General features: G+C 37.8%; 2 protein-coding genes and 1 long non-coding RNA gene across 8 annotated transcripts; 1 reads left to right on the top strand and 2 right to left on the bottom strand.

Moving 5' to 3' along the window:
* Window positions 1-1,394: 1,394 nt before the first annotated feature.
* aifm4 (apoptosis inducing factor mitochondria associated 4) lies at window positions 1,395-13,260 on the top strand. 6 transcript variants are annotated; one of them, XM_047392016.1, is made up of 19 exons: window positions 1,395-1,617; window positions 2,114-2,212; window positions 2,314-2,423; window positions 2,509-2,618; window positions 3,927-3,971; window positions 4,057-4,138; window positions 4,263-4,375; window positions 4,482-4,568; window positions 4,657-4,748; window positions 4,849-4,979; window positions 5,063-5,178; window positions 5,281-5,352; window positions 7,350-7,413; window positions 8,885-8,961; window positions 9,700-9,817; window positions 9,933-10,031; window positions 10,176-10,251; window positions 10,340-10,444; window positions 13,041-13,260. In XM_047392016.1, exons 2-19 carry the CDS (start codon window positions 2,124-2,126, stop codon window positions 13,069-13,071), a joined length of 1,617 nt encoding a protein of 538 aa, XP_047247972.1. In that variant the 5' UTR covers window positions 1,395-1,617; window positions 2,114-2,123; the 3' UTR covers window positions 13,072-13,260. The 6 variants fall into 6 exon arrangements, with proteins under 6 accessions (XP_047247972.1, XP_047247968.1, XP_047247969.1 ...); XM_047392012.1 differs by having other exon boundaries at window positions 2,057-2,212; XM_047392013.1 differs by lacking the exon at window positions 1,395-1,617 and adding an exon at window positions 1,745-1,828 and having other exon boundaries at window positions 2,057-2,212.
* A 1,763-nt stretch (window positions 13,261-15,023) lies between these two features.
* zgc:153372 (uncharacterized protein LOC767695 homolog) lies at window positions 15,024-21,044 on the bottom strand. Its single transcript, XM_047392019.1, has 10 exons — window positions 20,917-21,044; window positions 20,457-20,590; window positions 19,457-19,607; window positions 19,242-19,378; window positions 19,092-19,161; window positions 18,931-19,012; window positions 18,713-18,844; window positions 16,881-17,023; window positions 16,600-16,722; window positions 15,024-15,432 (listed from the first exon to the last, which is right to left on the bottom strand). Exons 1-10 carry the CDS (start codon window positions 20,950-20,952, stop codon window positions 15,355-15,357), a joined length of 1,086 nt encoding a protein of 361 aa, XP_047247975.1. The 5' UTR covers window positions 20,953-21,044; the 3' UTR covers window positions 15,024-15,354.
* On the bottom strand, window positions 15,579-16,592 carry LOC124884228. Its single transcript, XR_007042404.1, has 2 exons — window positions 16,238-16,592; window positions 15,579-16,157 (listed from the first exon to the last, which is right to left on the bottom strand). It is a non-coding gene; the product is annotated as an uncharacterized LOC124884228 (long non-coding RNA).
* Window positions 21,045-21,847: the final 803 nt, after the last annotated feature.

Here is a 21,847-nt window from a genome sequence, read left to right as displayed (position 1 = left end):
GTGTTAAAGTAAATCAATAACGATCGGCCAGAGTTTGACATCTAAGTTTACTGCAAAAATTAGTTCTTGATAATATACATATACTACCGAAATATCATCTTATGAAAGCTCTTGCTGTTAATGTACAGAATGGATGCCCCTATGTTGAGCAGATTTAACAACGTTAAAGCCATTTTTGACCCACTTACTCAAAATGTAGAGTGATCAGATTTAAATGGATTATTTTATACTTACCAATATATTTTGTAACATTAGGTTTGATGTTTGTTAAACCATTATGCAATTTTCTAAAATTAAAAAACAGGTGATTTTGAAGATTTACCTTATTTCTTTCAACCTCCCCTCTAAAAAAAACCGATTGTAACTTTTGATAAATTTAAATGTTATTTTAAACTGACTGTATTGTATTTTTTTGTTTTCAGGAATTGTATAAACTCTCTTACATCGCAAACAGTGTCCGTCATTAATGTAGAATATTTCTGTCCAGGTTTTACCTGTCCATTGAATGTAGTTTTTCAGGTAAGCTGGTCTCAAGCCAATAGAATGCCTGAAAACGGCCTCTTTGAATTTTCACGGAAAAACAAAAATAATATTCTTTAGAAATTATGGCTTCAATGTAAAAACACAGGTTTGAGTGGCAGTCTATGGAAAGTTAAGGTTTTAAGATGGAAGTGGTCTGGAGCAAAAAATACAACAGCAATAAAGTAGCCTTTCAGATGAGTTCAGTTTTTGTTTTATAGAATTTGTCTTCTGTCTGTCTTTAGTGTAGAATAACTCTGTTCAGGTTTGAGTTGTTAGTACATATATATATAAAAAAAAATTAAACCAGAGTATTTATTCTAGTATATTTAAGTATTTAGTTAATTTTACACACAAAGAACCATAAAACTTCCTGACACATACAAAAACAATATTTAGGGCAAGAAATATAAACTGACCATACAAATCAACTAGAGCATTTAAACCATCTACAGTTTAACTCTTAGGGCATAATACCCACTCAGGCCAGATTCTGATAGGTAAACCATCCCATGGTTTAATAAAATAATTGTGTAGTAAGTTTTTAAGATGGACCCAATCTGGCATCAAGACAAAAAAGTCCCATTTGCCCGAGTTTTCAGAAATTGATTGAAATTTGTTTTGAATATAAAATAATCCATAATCCTTATCAAGTCTGAGCACTCAAATTATTGCAGCTACAGCTTGAACCAGTCAGACAAAGGTAGTGAAAACTCCTGATATTCAGTGGAATATTCCTTTTTTGAAGTCCAGAATTTGAAGCTGCAAATGGCTATGATGTTAATCCTTACAACATTTTAAAGTTGGCATCGAACCAACGCCGTTTTGGGGCCGCTGTCTTGGAAACGCCCCTTAAAAGACTTTGCACACCCCGCCTCCTCTGTGCAACGCCACGTTCGCCGGCGCGTTAATGGTGCGGAGCCCGTGCTGTCTGCAGGATGAGCTCACGGGTTATCTCTGCTGAGCGTCATGCGGCTTGTTCCCTGTACAATAATAAATGCTTACTTAGGCGAGCAGGAAGCCTGTTTGTAGGAGCGGCTGCTGGAGCTCTAACCGCTGTCTGGCGAAGCATCACAGGGGAGCTCAGCTTTAATGCAGGTAAATGTCTGCTACACGCTACAGGTCTATGCTTGCCCTAATTTCTTTATAGAAATTCGCAGAAGGTTATAATTTTGTTCGTTGCTAGGAAACAATTTAACTTTAGTAACACTTGTTCGTTGCTAGGAAACAATTTAACTTTAGTAACACTTTTAAGCCAATTTGTCAAGCCAGCTGATGTAAGAATATTTGTTGTACTGTCAGATTTCAGGTATTAACCGTAACCTTTTCTTAGGATTAAAACTGCTCAAGATTTTATGATTTTTTTTTCTTTTGTTAGTCATCTAGCATTAACAAAAATGTGTCTTACTGAATTCAGTTAGTCTTTTCTGGCTTAAAGGACTACATCTTGTCACTGTATTTAATTAAATAATGAGTTAAAGTAAATCAAATATGTTGAAGCTGGAAACAAGCTCTTTTTGTATATTTTCCATATAAGTGTGTATAAGGGCCCTCCATAAAGCCTCTATAACTGGAGCCACTGCTGCAACAATAGGTGTGCAGGAATGAATACGCACCAAGGAGTAGGGCAAAGCCAAGAGCAGGATGAGGTGACAGGACTGGTTTGTCAGGAATCTGATCTGCATGACGGACAGTGAGTAACAACTCGCCACAATTCACTGAAGGGAAAAAGGTCCGATTTTTGAGCAACTGTGGCTCAATTGTTCTTCTTTTGTACATTTTATGTTTTTGCAGAATGAAGGAGGTAACCGTGGAGGACCAGAAGGTGCTGTTGGTCCGTACCAACGGTCAGTACAGTGCAGTTGGAAGCAGGTGCTCCCATTATAATGCCCCTCTCATTAAAGGTAAAACATATTATTACAGATTATTTTTAATATTCTTGATCAGCACACACAAAATGTGACCAAATACTGATTAATAAATTCCCAGGAACACTGGTTGGAGAGAGTGTGAGGTGTCCTTTTCATGGTGCCTGCTTCAATGTGAGAACTGGAGACATCGAGGAGTATCCAGGCCTGGACTGTCTACCAACCTACAAGGTAGAACCATTTTAAAAAGCAGCATTGTCCTTCAACATAACTCGAGGTCGTTTGAACTTAAAGTCACAAACTGAAGACCAGACGTCAGTTCTTGACCTTGAGGGTTTTTCTGTAGCAGAATTTATGGTTCAATCAATTGATTCAAGTTGTCCAGGTCCACAAGCAGAAAAGTAGCCCCAGATCACTACCACCTTGTTTGATTGTCCATGTGATGTACCCTTTTCTAAAATACTGTCAAGTTTACACCAGATGAGATGCGCACCTTCCAGAAAAAGTTCCACTTTTGTCTCGTCAGTCCACAGAATATTTTTCCAAGAATCCTTAGTAAGGATCAGCTTGCTATTTTTTGGTAGATTTGAGATGGGCCAATGTTCTTTTTGGTCAGCAGTGATTTTCTCCTGGTTGGCTAAAAACTGAGAGAAATAAGGCCTACATTTCTTTAGATGTTCTGGGTTCTTTTGTGACATCCTGGGCGAATCTTTGATGTACTTTAAAAGTAATTTTGGTAGGCCATCCCCTTTTGGGAAGGTTCACCACTGTTTCATGTTTTCTCCTTTTGTGGATTATTGTTCTCACTGTGGTTCGCCGCTGTCCCAAAAGCCTCCGGAATGGCTTTCCAACCCTTTCCAGACAGATTAATTTAGGTGAATTAATCTGTCCTTCCATTTCTTTAGATCAGGACATGATGTGTTGTTTTTGAGATGATTTAGCCTACTTCATGTTGTCAGACAGGTTCTATTTTAAAGTTTTCTTTAAATCTGCCACTCTGGTAGTAATCGGCTCTGGATTTGGCTTGTGAAATTGAATAAAAAAAGTGAAGGAGTTAATTTCTTTTACACATAGGGCCAGGTTGGTTTGGATATGTTCCTTCTCTTGATAAATAAAACCATCATTTGAAAACTGCGTTTTATATTTTCTCAGGTTACCTTTGACTCATAATAAAATTAGTCTGACTATCTGAAACCTCTGAGTGTGACGCAAAGAACAAATGGGGGCAAATGTTTGTTCATGGTATTGTAAAGGTAAAAAGTCAAATGATATCAAAACTATCTTTTGGTCTGGAAGCAAATCAAAAAAACATAAAATTGAATCAGCTGCATAAATACCACTCTAAAAGTGTCCATCTACACAGAAATACACCTATAGTTCACTGACCAGAAATGTTATTTTTCTTGCTGCTTCCTGACTCTGTAAAAATAGTTCCTCTATTCATGGCAGGTGCTGTGGTGAACATTTTACTTTTAAAAACATGACTCGGCTCTCAAATGCAAATTATTTGTTTGTTTTTTTTGTTTTTTTTTCCGACAGGTCAATCTCCAAGATGGCAATGTTTATGTTTCTATTAATAAAAAAGTAAGCCATATAAATGATTTGTGCCTTAAATTTATAAAATGTCCTTTCATTTAGTGTTAAATCATTCATAATTTATCGCCCTCAGTCTATGAAGTTGACCAAGAGGGTGAGGGAGATGTGCACAGTTCAACCTGACGTCAAACACACCATTCTGCTGGTAGGAGGAGGTAAGTTCAGGTAGTAGTAGCTCTTTTTCAGGGTCAACTGTTCCTAAATTAGTGGCCAATATGGAAACGATTGGAAAATGTTTGGAAAGCATCAAATCCAGGGCATAAATTCAGTAACTTTCAGGCCCTGCCTCGCTGGTTTGTGCCGAGACTCTTCGTCAGAACTGCTACCAGGGTCGCATCATCATGGTAACCAAGGACAGCCTGCTTCCGTTTGACAAACCCAAACTGAGCAAAGTGAGAAACCTGATCCAAAAAGGGAAAATAACCTTTAAACTCTCTTTAATTGTCACTTTAAGACTGGTGAAATAACATTTTGGCTGTGTTTTTAATTATGTTCAAGGCTATGAACGTGGAGAGCAGCAGTATGCTTCTGCGGCCGCATGACTTCTATCAACAACACGGGATAGAAATGTGGACGAGGAAAGAAGTGAGAGCCAGAACCACCCAGCTACACGTGCATTTGTTGGATTGCTGTCATACTGGGTTCAGCTGTTCCCATGTTTTCCGTCCTGCAGGTGGTTTCTGTGAACCCGGCTAAGAAATTTGTGAAGATGAGCGATGGCACCTCAGAGCGTTATGATCAGCTCCTCCTCTCAACAGGCTGCAGGTGAATCTCAGCATCTTCTAAGCAAACTGTCAGTACACAGTAAATGCACAAAATCAAATGCACAAAATCAACCCAAATTAAAATATTTCTATGTCGACAGAGCGTGCCCTCTCAGGTGTCCTGGATCAGATTTAAAGGGGGTGTATCTGCTGCAGAGTTATGAAGATGCCAAAGGGATTCACACATCCTCTCTCGGCCACAGAGCTGTTGTAATCGGAGCGTCTTTCATAGGTTTTTATTTAGACTTTAATTGTTCGTTTATTGGATCATGATGAATTTTCTCACCACTGGATTGTTTTTCAATTGTAAAACAGGTATGGAGGCAGCTTCATACCTGTCGGACAAAGCTGCCAGCGTGGCTCTGGTCGGTCCCACCAAGTACCCGTTTGAGAAGTCTCTGGGGCCGGCGATTGGCAAGATGACCATGGAGGTAAAAAAGGAGTAGAAACTCATTTTAACTAATGAGTGCTGTGATTTAAAAAAAAAAAAAATCTGATAAGCTTTAGTTTTCTTGTTGTTTTCCCATTGCAAGATGTTGGAGGAAAATAATGTAAAGTTCTTCATGGACAAGAAAGTGACAGAGATCAGAGGGGAGAACGGAAAGGTAACCGTTTCAACTTTGTGTCCTGTTCTCAAAACTCTTTCACACTTTCCCTTGGTAAAGATGTGTAAAAAAACATTAAAAAATATTTTTGTTTGAGTACAGTCATTAGATAAAAATCCCATTGTGTTAAATAATTGTTTTTAACAAATTATTTAACAATCCTTATAAAATAAGTTTTTACGTTAATTTTTTAATTTAATACGAGTGCCTTAAAAATGCGAACAGGTAATCAATGACCTCCTGTTTCCTTGGGGTATAAAAATGACATTAAAACAGCCTCCTATGTCTCTTAGTCTCTCTCCAAAATGACAAACATGCTATTCAAGTAAGGCAGATATGTGTTGATCTTTTCTGTCATTTGACTGCGACAAAAAAACAAATACTAACAAAAATTAGCTCATATTTACAGTATAATAATTAAAGTTTTTAAACAAGTAGGAGCAATTAAGGCTGGACTGGGGCCCACAATTTTATTTTCACCACAGAGTGAGGTGGATGGTACTTCATATCTTGACAGGAAGAAATAATTACAACATTTAAGACAGTGAAAGTGTGACAGGTTTATCTGGTATCATTCCAATGTAAGCAGGGGTTGCAAGGGAGGTGATAAAAACCTGCATAGCTCACTTTTGGTAATCGGCGACTTCCTGTTTCTCTAAGATATAAATACGATGTAATACGAGCCTATTTCTATTATCCCATCTTCAAAATGGGAAAGACAAGAGAAGGTGTCATTCAAGTAAGGGATGAAATGGGTACAGGAAAGCATATTCTCTTCTCAACCTGTCCATATTTACAATCAGACCAAAAATGTAAACATTTTAAAGGAAGAACAACAGCAAGGACATCTTGAAAGGTCTGCAGCAAGGTCACTAAGTCTCCATATCAATAATTTATCCTTAGGCTTTTGTACTACAGGCGTAACGATACACATATTGATGCAGAAGACTATTCGGTACAGGCCTGTCAGGTGTACCGAATGAACGCAGGGTTGTTTTAAAGCTGAACACATGGAACGACTGCAGTCAAGTGAGCCCACGCTTAGAAACACACGGTCGAGCCAGGCAAACGTAGCTCTCTGTTGAAGATTAGCTTTGTGCATACATGGTGCATTAAAGTAAAACAGCAGCACCAGTGCCACTCCAGGCAAAATAATTGAGGAATGTTGAGAAAAAGAGTTGAAAAACCTTTAAAAGCAACTATGTGCAAAACTAAAGAGTGCAATTATATGCTCTGCTGTGCAACAGACACAGAACCAAGCCAAAGCAGAACTCCAAGCTGCTCCCAGCTACCACTAAAGTCTGCAATTAGCGAACATGAAGGTTTCTTATTCAGCTACAGAGAGGTGGATGGAATCAAAGCTTCATGTCAGTGCTTTTCATCAGTGATAAGAAAGGTAGCTCTTAATTACTTATTTACTCAATTTGAGCGATGACGAGCAGAATTTAAACCTCACTGGTACCGAGAAAAATAGGCTAAAGTTCAGTTCCCGCTACCTGTTGCATTCAACCAACCCCCAAATGCAACGTGAGCCTTTCTGATGGCAGACATATAGACCAGGAGTCTGTCCAGTGGCCAGGTTTTCCCAACAATTGTTCTTCTGTGGTGCATTCAGGTACAACTAGTAACTAAATCTCCAATCAGATCTATTCTGGCTACTTTAATTTCTGGAACATACTGATAAAATCAAATTATTGTCAGAGTATTTTAACTTTTTTTGTTTCCTGCTAAAAAAAATATTTATTTTGTATTTCTATGATTGGAATATACTGAAAACGTACCAAACTGTGACTTTAAAACCAAGGTATGTACTGAACCATAATTTTTCTGTACCTTTACAGCCCTATGTTGTACACATCTTTCGTAGGCATGCCAATGACTGTAGAGGGCGCTGCATTAAGGGATAATTAAGTGTAGTAGATACTACAAATCCTCAGTACCTCTCTCATAAGCTCTGAAATGTATTGTCTGTTTTGTTTTATATTGCCTGTATTTAGGTGAAGGAGGTGGTGCTGAATGACGGTACTGTTCTGGCTGCTGATGTGGTGATTGCAGGAATCGGTAGGGTCCATATTTAGGAAGCGCATCAAACCATGTAATTGTTTTACAGATGACATTCAGTCCTATATGCTAGTTAAACTAAGCAGCACTAATGCACTGACACCCTTATTGAACCGTTTGGCTGAAATTAAAATCTGGAAGAGGTTAAATTTTCTAAACCTTAATGAAAGGAAGACTGAGGTCATCAGGTGTGTAAAATCTAATCTCCCCCATTGCAACCTCTTGGTTCTTTAACTACTGGCAGTGACTCTGCAGGACTCTAGGTGTTATTTGGAACAGTTGTCTTAGTGGACAAATAGATAAGTGCTGTTATCAAGTCTCTTATTATCTCGCTTTTAGTCATTCGTGTTTTTATCACTTCTCATCTGGTCTATTGTTACTCTTTTTACATCAGGCTAGATTAGTGGTTCTGAAATTTATTCAGTTGTGCCCTCCTTTTGAAGAATGAATAAATTTCAGGCCTCCCCATCCTAACAAAACGTAAAGACAATAGGTCAAAAATGTAACTGTTATAAAAAAAAGATAATAAATTTTGACTATTCTTTAAAAATAACAAAATGTGCCACCACATATTTTAAGACAGTAATGCAAAGTTGTTTGTGTGCAAAGAAAAAATATTTTTGGTAACAAAAATGAATCATATAGTTTGTACGAACCAACTTAATTGTATCACAGTAATACTCCCTACAATGAGCCTTTTGTCCACACCTTTTCAGTACAAGAGCAATAAGGTGCAACCTGTGCAAAGAACGACATGTCTCTACATATTTTCTCTTCTTGGGATTTGCCGTTTAATCATTGTCCTCAAATGAGTCGGAGTCCTCCGACATTCACATCAGTTCCGTACGTGCGCTGTATTTTATGGACAAAAAAAAAGGTCAGGTTGTTCTTGTGTCAAATCCAGATCTTCAGGCCAAATGTAGTTTTAATTTCAGTTAAAAATTTGGCCTCAATTTTGAGAGAATGTCTGATTATTACATTCAATTTAATAGATCTTGCCGGTTTTTCATGTATTTAGATTGTTTGTTTTATAGTTGAAGTACATAACCACAATTTTTTCCCTTTCAGTTCCCAAGAAAAACACAAAGCTTTTCTTACAAAGACATTTTTGTCTATTTCAATCTTATGGAAAATAAAGAGAGAAAAACATTTAATTTGTGACTTAATGGAAAAAAGTGAGCAAAAATTTAAAAAATGTTAGTTGGACCGTTAGATGTATATATTGCATATAAACACACAAGAAATTTGCTAAAACTAGCATTTGTTATCTTTATCTTTAACCACAGCGCTCGGTTCTTAATCATGTTTGGCCAAGGTTATTAAGAGCCTTTGTAAAGGGGCTAAACAGCCACCTGCAGCTCCACAGCCACTGGTTCCCTGTGGTTTGTTAGCCCAGTGAAAGTTGTTTTCCTTCAGCTAATATTTATTTGTAAAGAAATTAATTTTAAGACTTTTTCCTTTTGTGTTTTAGGTGCAATTCCCAATTCAGACTTCCTAGCAGGAAGTGATGTGGCAGTGGATTCAAGAAAAGCGGTTATTGTTGACAAGGTACCATCCAAAACAAAGGAGAGTATCTGACAAACTCTTATCTCTTTCATGGAAATGCAGAAACACTTTTGTTACTGCTTTTTTGACAATAATTTAAAAAATACATTGAAAATCTATACCTCCCCCAAATCTAGCCACTAAAAGAGACGCAGTTAATTCATAAAGGAACTGTTATGTGATTCAGGTTCACAGAAACATTATTTTCCAGGCAGTGTGGAGCTGGATGTCTCTTTGGGATGCGATGCTTTAGGCCTTTAGGCAAATCATTCACATGTACAAAAACATTAAATTAATAACATTATTATCACATTCTGTTAAGAAGAACAGTGACAGAGAGTTTACTATTTATTGCTTAAGTAATGGATTTAATTATAGTGCAAAAGGCTAGCTCTGAGTTGAAGGACTGAAAACGTGTCAGAAAAGGACCTCAGGTGTTGTGAAACTTGTCACTTTGATTCTGGATCTAACGATAAATCTTTCCAAGGATGAGATGAGACATGATGTCTGAAAGCCAATCTGAATGTAAGCGTGAGGCAGCAGTTTTCCGTCTCACTGATACGGCAGGTTGCAACAAAGGGAAGACTTTACAGCTCTATTTTTATGACAGACTGATTTTTTAAATATTCTACCTGATATGAAAGCAGTGCGGTTTTTATTTTCATTTTTAGAGGTAATCTGGCTGTGTTGAAGGTGAGACATTGGCATTGGACTCATTATCTGTCCCATCTGTTCTCCCAGTTCATGAGGACCAATAAAGCCGACATTTTCGGTGCTGGAGACGTTACCTCCTTCCCTCTGAGCATTCGCGGGGACCAAAGAGTCAATATCGGTCACTGGCAGATGTCCCACGCTCACGGTTAGAAGCTTCAAGATTTAAAAAAAAATCTATACTTTCCTTTCACCTTTTTGAGCTGTATTTTTATTACACACATTTTACTCTGTTATAAACCTTAACTTGGTTTTAACACCAGGAAGAATAGCAGCTCTGAGCATGCTGAATAAACCAACTCCGATCGAGTCAGTTCCTTTCTTCTGGTCCATGTTTGCTGGAAAGAGCATCAGATACGCAGGTCGAGTATTCAATATGAAGTCTCCTTTTTTTAGTTCATGCTTTTGTTACTAATTATTTTTTTAATAACAAAATGTTTTTCTAAAAACTGCAACTTTTTTGATTCAAAGTTGAATCCTCCTTTCACTTTCATCCCTCTCTTTAGGTTATGGTGAGGGCTACACAGAAATCATATTTAAAGGCAAAGTGGAAGAGCGGAAATTTCTGGCCTTCTACATAAAGTGAGCAGTTGTGGAGTGACTGTTTGTACAGCTGGGGATAAATCTGCACTGGTCCTGTTAAAATGCCTCCTGTTTGTGTTGCAAACAGGGATGAGGTGGTGGTAGCTGCGGCCAGCCTGATGTTTGATCCTGCCGTGGCTCATGTGGCAGAGCTGATGGCTAAAGGCAACGTCATAACAAAGGCCAAGGCTCAGTAAGTCAAACTAGAACGCATGCAAAGATGCGTCTTTCAATAAATTCATCTTTTATTGCAGAGGTATAGTTTCAAATGAAAAAACTCAACCTTCGAGTCAATTTATTCAGTGGGGAAAAATTAATATTCATCTCTGATTGTTTCTTGGCAAATCAACAATGCAACAATTAGCAGCAACACAGTACAATTCATGTATAAAGTAAATTCAATGGAAGCATCTTTTTAATTTTAAGATGGCAAGAGTGTCTTCTAACCTTTAAGCAGTAATCCCTAAACTGTATGAATATGTTATAAGTATATAAATAAAACGTGACCCGGAAGATCATTTTATTTAACCACTTTTTAAATTGTGAAAGACAATTGTGGAGGGTGCTGAACATGATGAGGATGTTTTGTATTTCACTTTGACTGCATTTTTATTACCATTGACAATGAAGCTCCCCGGACTTCTTGAGAGATGAAATTTAGAAGTATTACAAAGATGCAGCCGCAAAATGGTATTGGACTTCACATTTTCATAAAAACAAAACAGATTTTTTTCATGTGTGTTCCATATAATCACCTCCCACTCCACCTATCCTGACATTGAGTTAAAAGGAGAAGACAAAAAAACTAATACTAATTCTAATACCAATAATAATAATAACAACACAGGCACAGATGGACTCCATTCTGGAGAAGTCCATAACGGCAGTTCACTCCAGGGCCGTCAACCTGCCTCGTTCATTACCCAAAAAGTTACACTGAGTGCCTCGAACATGGGTCATTTGATAGCAACCGCGGAGCCACTGGGAGAGTGGGAGCCTGGTGGGTGTGTGTGTGTTCAGGAACAGGTGGAAGCAGAGCAGTATAACCTAGACGACGGTAGCGGTAAAACCTGAATGGTGACTCAGAATGGACTAATTGTAAGTTACAGCTAATCACTGATTCACCCAGCAAGACATGAGGTGGAGGTTCACTAATGAGCATCATCGGGGTCATGAAGAGGGACTTTCACCTGAGCTGCAGTTAAATTATCTGGCTGTGATAGAAAACAGTAGCAACCTTCTCTGTGAGCTTCTGGCTGGATTTGCATCATAATGTGAAAATATCTGGTCCTTTACTTCAGTCAAAGTAAAAGCATTTAATCCTAACGTAGCTGAACACATTAAAAGGTCCTTCAGATCAACACATTACATCTCATTGCTGCAGACAGTCTTATAGTCTAGTTCTACATGTAGACAGAAAAAAGTGTTGCTCAATAAACTAGGAAAATATCTCCTGGTGCCAGTAAGACGTAGTAGAAAGTATAAAAGTAAGCCTCCCTCTTCTCTTTCATATCTTCTGTGCTGATTCTAAACATACAGCTCTGGGTTTAAAGATGCAGTATAATTAAGAAATAAATCACAGTTAATTACAGGTGGACCATTGATTAATTAACTATTATAGTTTTCTGAAACACTCATGTAATATTATATAAACTAAACTAATTAAACAAGGATAGTTTTACTGAAGGTGAGACATACATACCATATGTATACAGTTATTAATAACTGTAATATTAGTACTGATAAGGTCCAGGGTGAGGCTTTATGCAATATTTTAAACACCACAACTTAACACCCTTTCCTCTCAAAGTGTTTAATAGTAAGAACTGCACTAATGTCTCACATGCAGAACAAAAGACTGTTGAAAAATGTTTCTTTTATTATTTTTGGCAGGACAACTTTCTCCAGAAGTGGAATGAAGGGCTGAAAAGATGGCGATAAAATAGAACAGGTTCATAAAAGAAGGAACAATTTTAATAAAATGTTTTGAAAGCTCTTGGCATAATTAAAATAAATAAATGTGTTTTAGGATTTTATCATTTGACTAAGATTTAAGAAAATCAACCTTATTCCACTTTCCTTTTTTGAAATAAAAGAATAAAGACAATAGAGCTTTAGGAGTGGAGGTGATTTATGTAGATGACAAAAGAAGCACATTTATCTGGCCCAAAGTAAACATCTCTGAGTTTAAGGAAACGTTTTGTCAGTAAAGATTCAGATTAAGTTTTTTTTAGAAATACCTCAAAATGTGCCATTATCTGCTTCAGCAAAATGGCTTTTCGTCAGTCCTAAACTCTGTTTCCTTCATTCAGCTTCTAACCAAAATAAAAACCAAGTTAAATTATTGTAAACCTTTTTTGTTTGATTCACAATAACTTACATTCAGTCTAAAACCAGCTGAGACAGAGAACTGGTACAATATGTCCTATGTTATTTTAACTTTAAAATACTTATAAACTGTCTCATGGAAATGTAAGTACTTTGGGGTTGGGCTAAAGCTCCCAATGTTTTGAGACCCTAAAAACGCCCCTGTATTGTATGCTTAGTTTATCGTTGAGCTGGTGGACACGACTAGCCTTAACAGTCCATGTTTGGGAAAACATAAAGCAAATATTTAAAAAGTTTTGAAAGAGAAGAAGATGGATAACATTTATTCTTGTTGAGTCTTAATGGCAATAACAGTTTATTTTTGACGACTTTAAACAGTATAAAGTCTGCATGAAGATTAAATGAATAATCGTTACTGACAGTAAAATTCTGTATAATAACTAAGTTGCTGATCTTTGCAGAGCTGAAGACCTGAGCTGGCTGCAGATGTAGCCGGGTATCGTCAGAAGCAGGAACATCCCTGCGATCAATTGATGTTGTCTCCATCTTCTTGTTTTCTGTCATCCTCTACAGTGCCTACTTTGATTGGTCCATTAATTGCTTTAGGCGTCGCAGTCAACTAATCTTTTCTTACTTAATAATGCTGTTACCATAGCAGCCAATAAAACTTAATTGCCGTAACCGTCTGTTTGTTTCACTGTTGAATTGTTTGTGCTATGTCTGACTTGTTCACTGTGTAATATGCTTTGACCAATTAAGTGCAATAAAATTGGTTTCAGTTTAACAGAGCGTTAAGAGTTCCTGCTGAACGCGTGCGTCAGAGACTCATGAAGGTGCTTTTAGTGTGATTCTAACAAAATCAACGCTACTTCGTTAATCTACTTGTGTTGTAGGAGGATGAATAGGACACTACACTCTCTTTATATTTACATTTAAGTCTGTGGTGCTGATTATCTTTTAAAACTTGAAAACCATCATAATGTTAGGCATCTTCCATACTGTTTGTTATCCCATCAAAACATGCATACAGGGTCCTACTTCAACAAGTTGCTACAAAGCTCATAAATATAATTGAAATACTGTTTAAAGATCTGCACAAAAGCATTGAAGGACGTTTTTTCTGGAGACTTGGTGATCCCAAAGTGTTGCTCCCACAGCTCTCTATCTGCAAGCTTTGGAGATGTCTTTATGTCTATTAGCATGTGTGTCCATGTGAGATTATGCTGCTGCAATAAAAAATATTTGTGGACCTTTTACCCATTATGGTGCCTAAATACTTGTGGAGGTTGCTATATAAATCTCTCAGGTTCATGTGTGAAGAGCTAACATGTCTTATGTGTTTTAAAATCAAATTATAAAACTAAAGTGATGCACTTTGTCTTCTGCTTCTAATAAAATACCTGCCTAATAGATACCGAAACTGTTTATTTCTCCTCAAACTATTGTTCATATAACCTGATTTCTCACCCTGTACACCATTTTCTTGGTTTGTGAGCACATCTGTCAGACGTTTACGTACTCTTTTGTATGTTGAAGAATTAATATGCAAGAAATGCCAATACTTTTTAAGAGCAAGAGCTTGATGCAAAAGTTTTAATTTATTGTGGATTCTCTCTAATCCACACAGGCACAAAACTACAGAAGCTTAAATGTGTACAGAAACCCACACTAACACTTTGTCAAAGTGGACAACTGTGGTTCAGTGGGTGGAAGAGTTATCCTGCAGTTAGAAAGTTGTGGGTTCGATTCCAGCCACATGGAGAAAGCTAGTGAAAAAACGATTTATGGTCAGAGGAGATACAGACTGAGGTGTTTAGTTACAGTAACAATCAGTATGTTTGGATTTGTCCAGGTGAGGTTTTCAAATCTAAGAACAGCAGACCTTGTCAAGTATGGTGGTGGTAGCATCATGCTGAGGGTCTGTCTTGTTGCCTTTGATACTCATGCCTTGCACAAAGTGATTGGAATTATGAAGACAAGTTCAACACGGACATAATTAGGTGTTTTAATCCCGATAATGGTCCTAAACCAACATCAAAACAGATTGTTGAATGGAGAGTAGGCTGACAATAACCCTCTTGTTTGCCCCCATACTTGACATTATTGACAATGTGTGGACCATCTATAGAAGCCAGGTCCATAATAAAAAAAAAACAACCAAATTTATATAAAATACCAATTCCGATTAGAAGAGAGCTCAACTATGCTGCTAGAAATACATCAAAAGCTCATTGAAGGGTACTAAAGATGTGTGATTCCTCTGCAACTAGCCAATAAAGATAAATTAAATATTAGCATGAATGTGTGTATTTATTTGGGCCTGTATATGTAATCTGACCCTGTGTGGATTAGAGAAAATCTGCAATAAATTCCAACCTATACACCCCAGTTTTGCATCAGAATTGTACACCATTAAAAAACAAAACTTAACATTCAAATTGCCCTTGAGTATTAGGATGCCTTTATTTTCTTCATAGCTGTCAGATGAGATTTTCTCTTTTCTATAGTACTCTGATCACTCACTACTCCAAAAAACATTTTTGTAAATGTAATTATTTCTTTCAGTCTTCCCCATCTTTACTATGTATTAAGGTGACGTTTTGCGTCCATTTAGCAAAATCACATCCAACTAAATTTAATTCCTTCATTCATTCCTTCACAGATATTAGTAGTTATAGACACAAATTACATGTACATTATGAATTAAACATAGGAAAAAAAAATACACGTCTGTGCAGTATTTTCCTTTCAGATAATTTCAGCTGGTTGTTCTGTTTATCTGGACGTTTTGGAGCACTGTTTCACAGAGGACCCCCATCTGTCAGCCAACAGGAATGGGTTGAGGTGGCAGTACTGCAAAGAATAAATAATAACTGTAGTTACATCATAAAGTAGTCCATAGCTATCAGAATAATAACAACACACATGTGAAAGTCAAATTACCCAATAATTAAACTCTAATGAAATAGAATGTCAGAAACACCACTATAAAAAAAGTATTTGTCATCTGTTTGTTTCTGTTTTTTGCTTTATTGTCACATATAAATGTTTTTAAATCATGAAGCACATTTTATTATAACAACAAAATACCGAATTCTGAGTGAATACAGAATGCGGTTTTGAAAATATGGGAAAAAATAATCATCACTGTTATTAAATAATGAATTAACTGTCATTAACAACATTTTCTGTAAAGCTGAGTTCCAGCTATAAGCCACTCCCAGCTTATTACTCCTGGACCAAAATCACTTCAATAGAACCTGTCTGACAGCATGAAGTAGGTGAAAAGATCTCAAAAGCAAACACATTATTGCCCAATTTAAACAAAATTCAAGAACATAGAAGAAAAAAAGACACAAAGGAATAGACTGGTTAGAACCACTTCTACCAGTAAACCCTGAAGAAGAATGTCCAGCCATCAGTTCATGAGCTTCATCTGAACCGCACTTGGATTATGCAGCAGGACAATGATCCACAGCATACCAGCAAGGATGTCTCAAAATAAAGAAGGTCCAGAAATGGTCCAGTCAAAGCAGGACAATGGTCCAAAGCACACCAGCAAGTCCACCTCTGAATGTCTTAAAAAAATGACATGGAGTTTTTGGTATGGTCTTGTTAAAGTCAGGACTTAAATCCAACTGATATGCTGCAGCATGACCTCAGACAGACTGTTGATGGATCAAATCCCTGTCCCGGCGACCTTGTCTGCACACCCTTCCCCCACTCTTTCCACCATTTCCTGTCTGCTTACTATTAAAAATAATAAAATGAAGGCTACTAGTGCTGCAAAAACATTTAAAAAGACAGACTGTTGATGCTTGAAAGGTCTCCTATTTGAATAATTAAAACAATTATGCAAAGAATTCCACAACAAATCTGCTGAGTTACCATAGAAAAGATAGGTCACATAATTAAACTATACATTTATACAAAAACCTGTAAAATTTTGCTTTGATTAAATGCTTTTAATCTGTAATGTCAGCTTCACACTGCACCAAGAAAACATATATCATAAGCTACCTGTGGTGTTGACTCGGAATCAGACTTGTGTGTATCCAACATCCTGACTGTGAAATCTGAGGAGAGTCTGGAAACCTGGAGGATCGCTGCCATCTCTGCATCTACCTCCACCTCCTGATCCTTCTGCACAGGAAAAAAAAAAGCAAAAAACAAAACAAATCTTGGTTATTGAAGCAGAGTTTAATGCTGATTTTTGCTTTATCAGAGTGATAAATATTCTGTTAATAAATGTCCCTGAGTAAATATCGATAAAAAAGCATTTGTCCAATTGGCCTCCTCACCTTGAAACAGTGCGAGGAATCAAAGTCCAGCTGATCTGGAAACTCGGGAATGGTTCCCTTATAAATCACAGCAGCGCCTGACTTCCCTGGTTGTTGAGGCAACTTGAAGAGCCTGTAGGTGCCTGAAGCATACCTGATGTCACCTGGAAAACAAAAGGCTTAAGATGAGTTGTGGAGCCAACTCTTATACAGGTCCTTCTAAAAAAATTAGCATATTGTGATAAAGTTAATTATTTTCCATAATGTCATGATGAAAATTTAACATTCATATATTTTAGATTCATTGCACACTAACTGATATATTTCAGGTCTTTTATTGTCTTAATACGGATGATTTTGGCATACAGCTCATGAAAACCCAAAATTCCTATCTCACAAAATTAGCATATCATTAAAAGGGTCTCTAAACGAGCTATGAACCTAATCATCTGAATCAACGAGTTAACTCTAAACACCTGCAAAAGATTCCTGAGGACTTTAAAACTCCCAGCCTGGTTCATCACTCAAAACCCCAATCATGGGTAAGACTGCCGACCTGACTGCTGTCCAGAAGGCCACTATTGACACCCTCAAGCAAGAGGGTAAGACACAGAAAGAAATTTCTAAACGAATAGGCTGTTCCCAGAATGCTGTATCAAGGCACCTCAGTGGGAAGTCTGTGGGAAGGAAAAAGTGTGGCAGAAAACGCTGCACAACGAGAAGAGGTGACCGGACCCTGAGGAAGATTGTGGAGAAGGGCCGATTCCAGACCTTGGGGGACCTGCGGAAGCAGTGGACTGAGTCTGGAGTAGAAACATCCAGAGTCACCGTGCACAGGCGTGTGCAGGAAATGGGCTACAGGTGCCGCATTCCCCAGGTCAAGCTACATTTGAACCAGAAACAGCGGCAGAAGCACCTGACCTGGGCTACAGAGAAGCAGCACTGGACTGTTGCTCAGTGGTCCAAAGTACTTTTTTCGGATGAAAGCAAATTCTGCATGTCATTCGGAAATCAAGGTGCCAGAGTCTGGAGGAAGACTGGGGAGAAGGAAATGCCAAAATGCCAGAAGTCCAGTGTCAAGTACCCACAGTCAGTGATGGTCTGGGGTGCCGTGTCAGCTGCTGGTGTTGGTCCACTGTGTTTTATCAAGGGCAGGGTCAATGCAGCTAGCTATCAGGAGATTTTGGAGCACTTCATGCTTCCATCTGCTGAAAAGCTTTATGGAGATGAAGATTTCATTTTTCAGCACGACCTGGCACCTGCTCACAGTGCCAAAACCACTGGTAAATGGTTTACTGACCATCGTATCACTGTGCTCAATTGGCCTGCCAACTCTCCTGACCTGAACCCCATAGAGAATCTGTGGGATATTGTGAAGAGAACGTTGAGAGACTCAAGACCCAACACTCTGGATGAGCGAAAGGCCGCTATCGAAGCATCCTGGGCCTCCATAAGACCTCAGCAGTGCCACAGGCTGATTGCCTCCATGCCACGCCGCATTGAAGCAGTCATTTCTGCAAAAGGATTCCCGACCAAGTATTGAGTGCATAACTGTACATGATTATTTGAAGGTTGACGTTGTTTGTATTAAAAACACTTTTATTTTATTGGTCGGATGAAATATGCTAATTTTATGAGATAGGAATTTTGGGTTTTCATGAGCTGTATGCCAAAATCATCCGTATTAAGACAATAAAGGACCTGAAATATTTCAGTTAGTGTGCAATGAATCTAAAATATATGAATGTTAAATTTTCATCATTACATTATAGAAAATAATGAACTTTATCACAATATGCTAATTTTTTGAGAAGGACCTGTATATGGTGTTACCTGGAGCTACCTTTCACAACCTGCTTTTGCTTTGAGTTGGCTGTTGTGGACCTCAATATGGCTTGCTGAAACCAGAAGTGGAGTGCTGAAGCCCACACTGTGGGCCAGGAAGACGAGATCTTTCCAGAACAGAGAGCCACCCATTCCCTCACCTGCAACAACAAATAAAAGGGGATTCTAACCAGGGTAGTTTTTTATGCGAGGCTTCCCTTTGGTTCCAATAAAGTTGTAATGTTACCCCACAGGACAGGATCCTGCTTCATGTGATCTGGAATGATATTGCTGGCATACATGTCACTGAAGTACAGCTCTCCTCCATCCTATTTAAAATGATGAAGAGTTAAAAACACAAAACAGGGTGAGGTTTTACACATCACTGCAGTAACTTCTGAAACTAACCTTCAGAACATCGTAGGCTTGTTGCAGCACTGATTTTTTATCAGGACAAAGACAGATCACACAGTTGGAACTGAAAAAGAGAGATTATGCTCCTTCATCCATCAGATCCCTTTAGTTGGCTAAAGAATCACAGCTAAACTCTTAACCCACATCAGAACATCCATGGAGTCTCTCTGTATCCCTGCTTCACAGAGCTTTTCCATGTATCCCTGGATAAATGTGACATTGGGCTCCTTATGGCCGAACTTCCTCTGATGGTACTCGACAAACTGGCGAGATGCTGTAATCTACAGAAGCATGACTGAATCAGCAGCAGAAAAAGGCACAGGGATGAGGTGTGATGTGCTCGTGTATGTGTATCTTACCAGCTGCTCCGTCATATCGATGCCTGTCACATGTCCACTCGGTCCAACAAGTTTACTGAAGGCAAAACAGTCCCGTCCTGATCCGCTGCCGAGGTCCAGGACTCTGCAGCCCTCAAGCTTCGCTGGAACCGGAATGCCGCACCCGAAGAATCTGGAAAAGCGTATTACTAATAGAAGCGCATTGCCTTGAACTTTTCCACATTAGTCCCTCCAAAACCCAAATACTTCAATGTATTTTATATGGGCTTGTATGTGATAAACCAACACAAAGTAGTGCATAAAGGGAAAGTGGAATTAAAAGGACGGTTTTCAAACTTTTCACACAAATCAAAAATCTGAAAAGTCTGTTGTGCGTTTTTATTCAGCCTCCTTCAGTCAATACTTTGTAGAACCGCCTGTTGCTGCAATTACAGCTGCAAGTTCTTTAGGGAATGTCTCTACACCTACAGACTAAAATGTTTCCCATTCCCAATGTCTGAATAGCTCAAGGTCAGTCAGATTGGATAGAGAGCGTCTGTGAACATCAGTTTTTAAGTCTTGCCACAGATTCTCAACAGAATGTAAATCTGGACTTTTTTTTTTTACTAACTGGGTGACCTATGAAGACAATTGGCAGCATTGGATTTTTGCTTACATAAAAATGCATGCCACACTTTTCATCATTTGTCTTCTACTTTACAAATATGTACTACTTTGTTTTAGGTTTATTGCTCAGATCTCCCCAAGATTAGTTGATGCCTGTGTTTGTGACGTGACAAAACATGAACAGGGGCGCCATAAATGCAAGGCACAGTATATTATATTTTAGAAAAAGTAAACAGCATGTAGGTAAACTCCTGGTAGATGCAAATATTCGACTATATGTTCAGGGAAATAAACAATGAGCAAGCTATACAATACACTTGAATACTTCCCATAAAAAACATTTATATGTTATTATCTGCAATTTATAGGCAACATTCTGGTTTTGTTGTCACCATTTGGATTTAAGCAGAAGTACCTTTTGATGACTTCAGGGTGAACCAGACTCAGCGCCTCTGTTACACTGCTTGGCAGCGGGCTGCGGGGCAAACTGCAGGAAGTAGCGCTGGTTTGCAAGTCACTGGAGGACTCCAGGCGACTGCCATAGTACCTCTGAATGGGTGAATGTTTGCTTTAAACATACTATTGCTTGTAATCTATATGGAAGTGAAGGTAAAGTTGCATTAAAGCTACAGATATTCATGGTTATTTAATGTCGGAGTTTTATTTTCTTATGTGTCTGAAACTTTGTCTGGAGGCACAGTGTTAATTTGAGCTCATGGTAAAACCTTAAAACAGCAACAACCACAAAAACGCTCCTGAGCAATAAGAATCAAGCGGTAACAAGCAGCAGCTATTATAACATATATGGCAAAACGTTTGTAAAACTTTTCCATGAAATAAGCATAAAGTTTGATCCACATTAACCAGTGACGTACCTTCACATTCTCCCGCATTTCGTCACTCTTCGACATTCTTCTTTAGAAACACAATGTCAAACTGATAGAAAGAAAATGAACTTCGGGCAATAAAAAACACCACTGGGGTCAGATTTTTTGCCTTTTCCGCGTTAACATTTCAGAATAAAAGCTTAATCATACACACAACAACAATACATTTTTAAGATTTGTTCTCGAAGATGTATGAAAGGACTTTTGGTGCTTTTAAAATCTAGATTTCTGTCTTGTCCAGATATCTTAAATTACAAAATATCGTAAAAACAACTGCAGTGTACTCGCAAAAAATAGAAAAGTATACAAATGGAAGGGGAAAAAAGGAAGTATTTCAAATGTCTTCTTAGGACATAAGGAAGAGGACTTCAAAATATCTACTAAATTGGGAGATGCAGATTAGTCCTTCCATCAGCCATCCTGTTTGCTAATTTTAGATCGATAACTTTATTGTCATTGAGAAGCACATCAAAAGTTTTTTTTTCCTGCGACATATGCGTATGACTTAATAATAAAACGAAAGTACTGAGTTAAGAAAGAGTAAATAGATATACTGTATAAAAAAATAAAACACAGCTGAATGAAATGTTTAAAAAAACACGTTTAAAATGTCCTGTTCCTCGTACACCAGATTTATTGAAGAAGCAAAAAGACGTTTTGCATATAAATAATCTTGTAACAGCTAGAACGCTCTCATACTACACATACTACACGTTTACTACACACTTTCCTTTATAATGGACAGTGGACAAAAAAATCATTAAAAAATAGTAACATAAGCAGAGTTGAATTAAAACACCTATTTTACTATTACAAAAGAATAAAACGTTTTAATCACTTTAACAAGGCTGTACACTTGTGTGAAGTATAACGAGTATCCTCCTCTGTTGGCTGTCTCAGGTTAAAATGTGATTTAACT

The sequence above is a fragment of the Girardinichthys multiradiatus genome, chromosome 18, assembly GCF_021462225.1.
Source record: "Girardinichthys multiradiatus isolate DD_20200921_A chromosome 18, DD_fGirMul_XY1, whole genome shotgun sequence".
In the NCBI taxonomy this organism is placed as follows: Eukaryota; Metazoa; Chordata; class Actinopteri; order Cyprinodontiformes; family Goodeidae; genus Girardinichthys; species Girardinichthys multiradiatus.
This window is presented reverse-complemented; position numbering and strand designations above follow the sequence as displayed.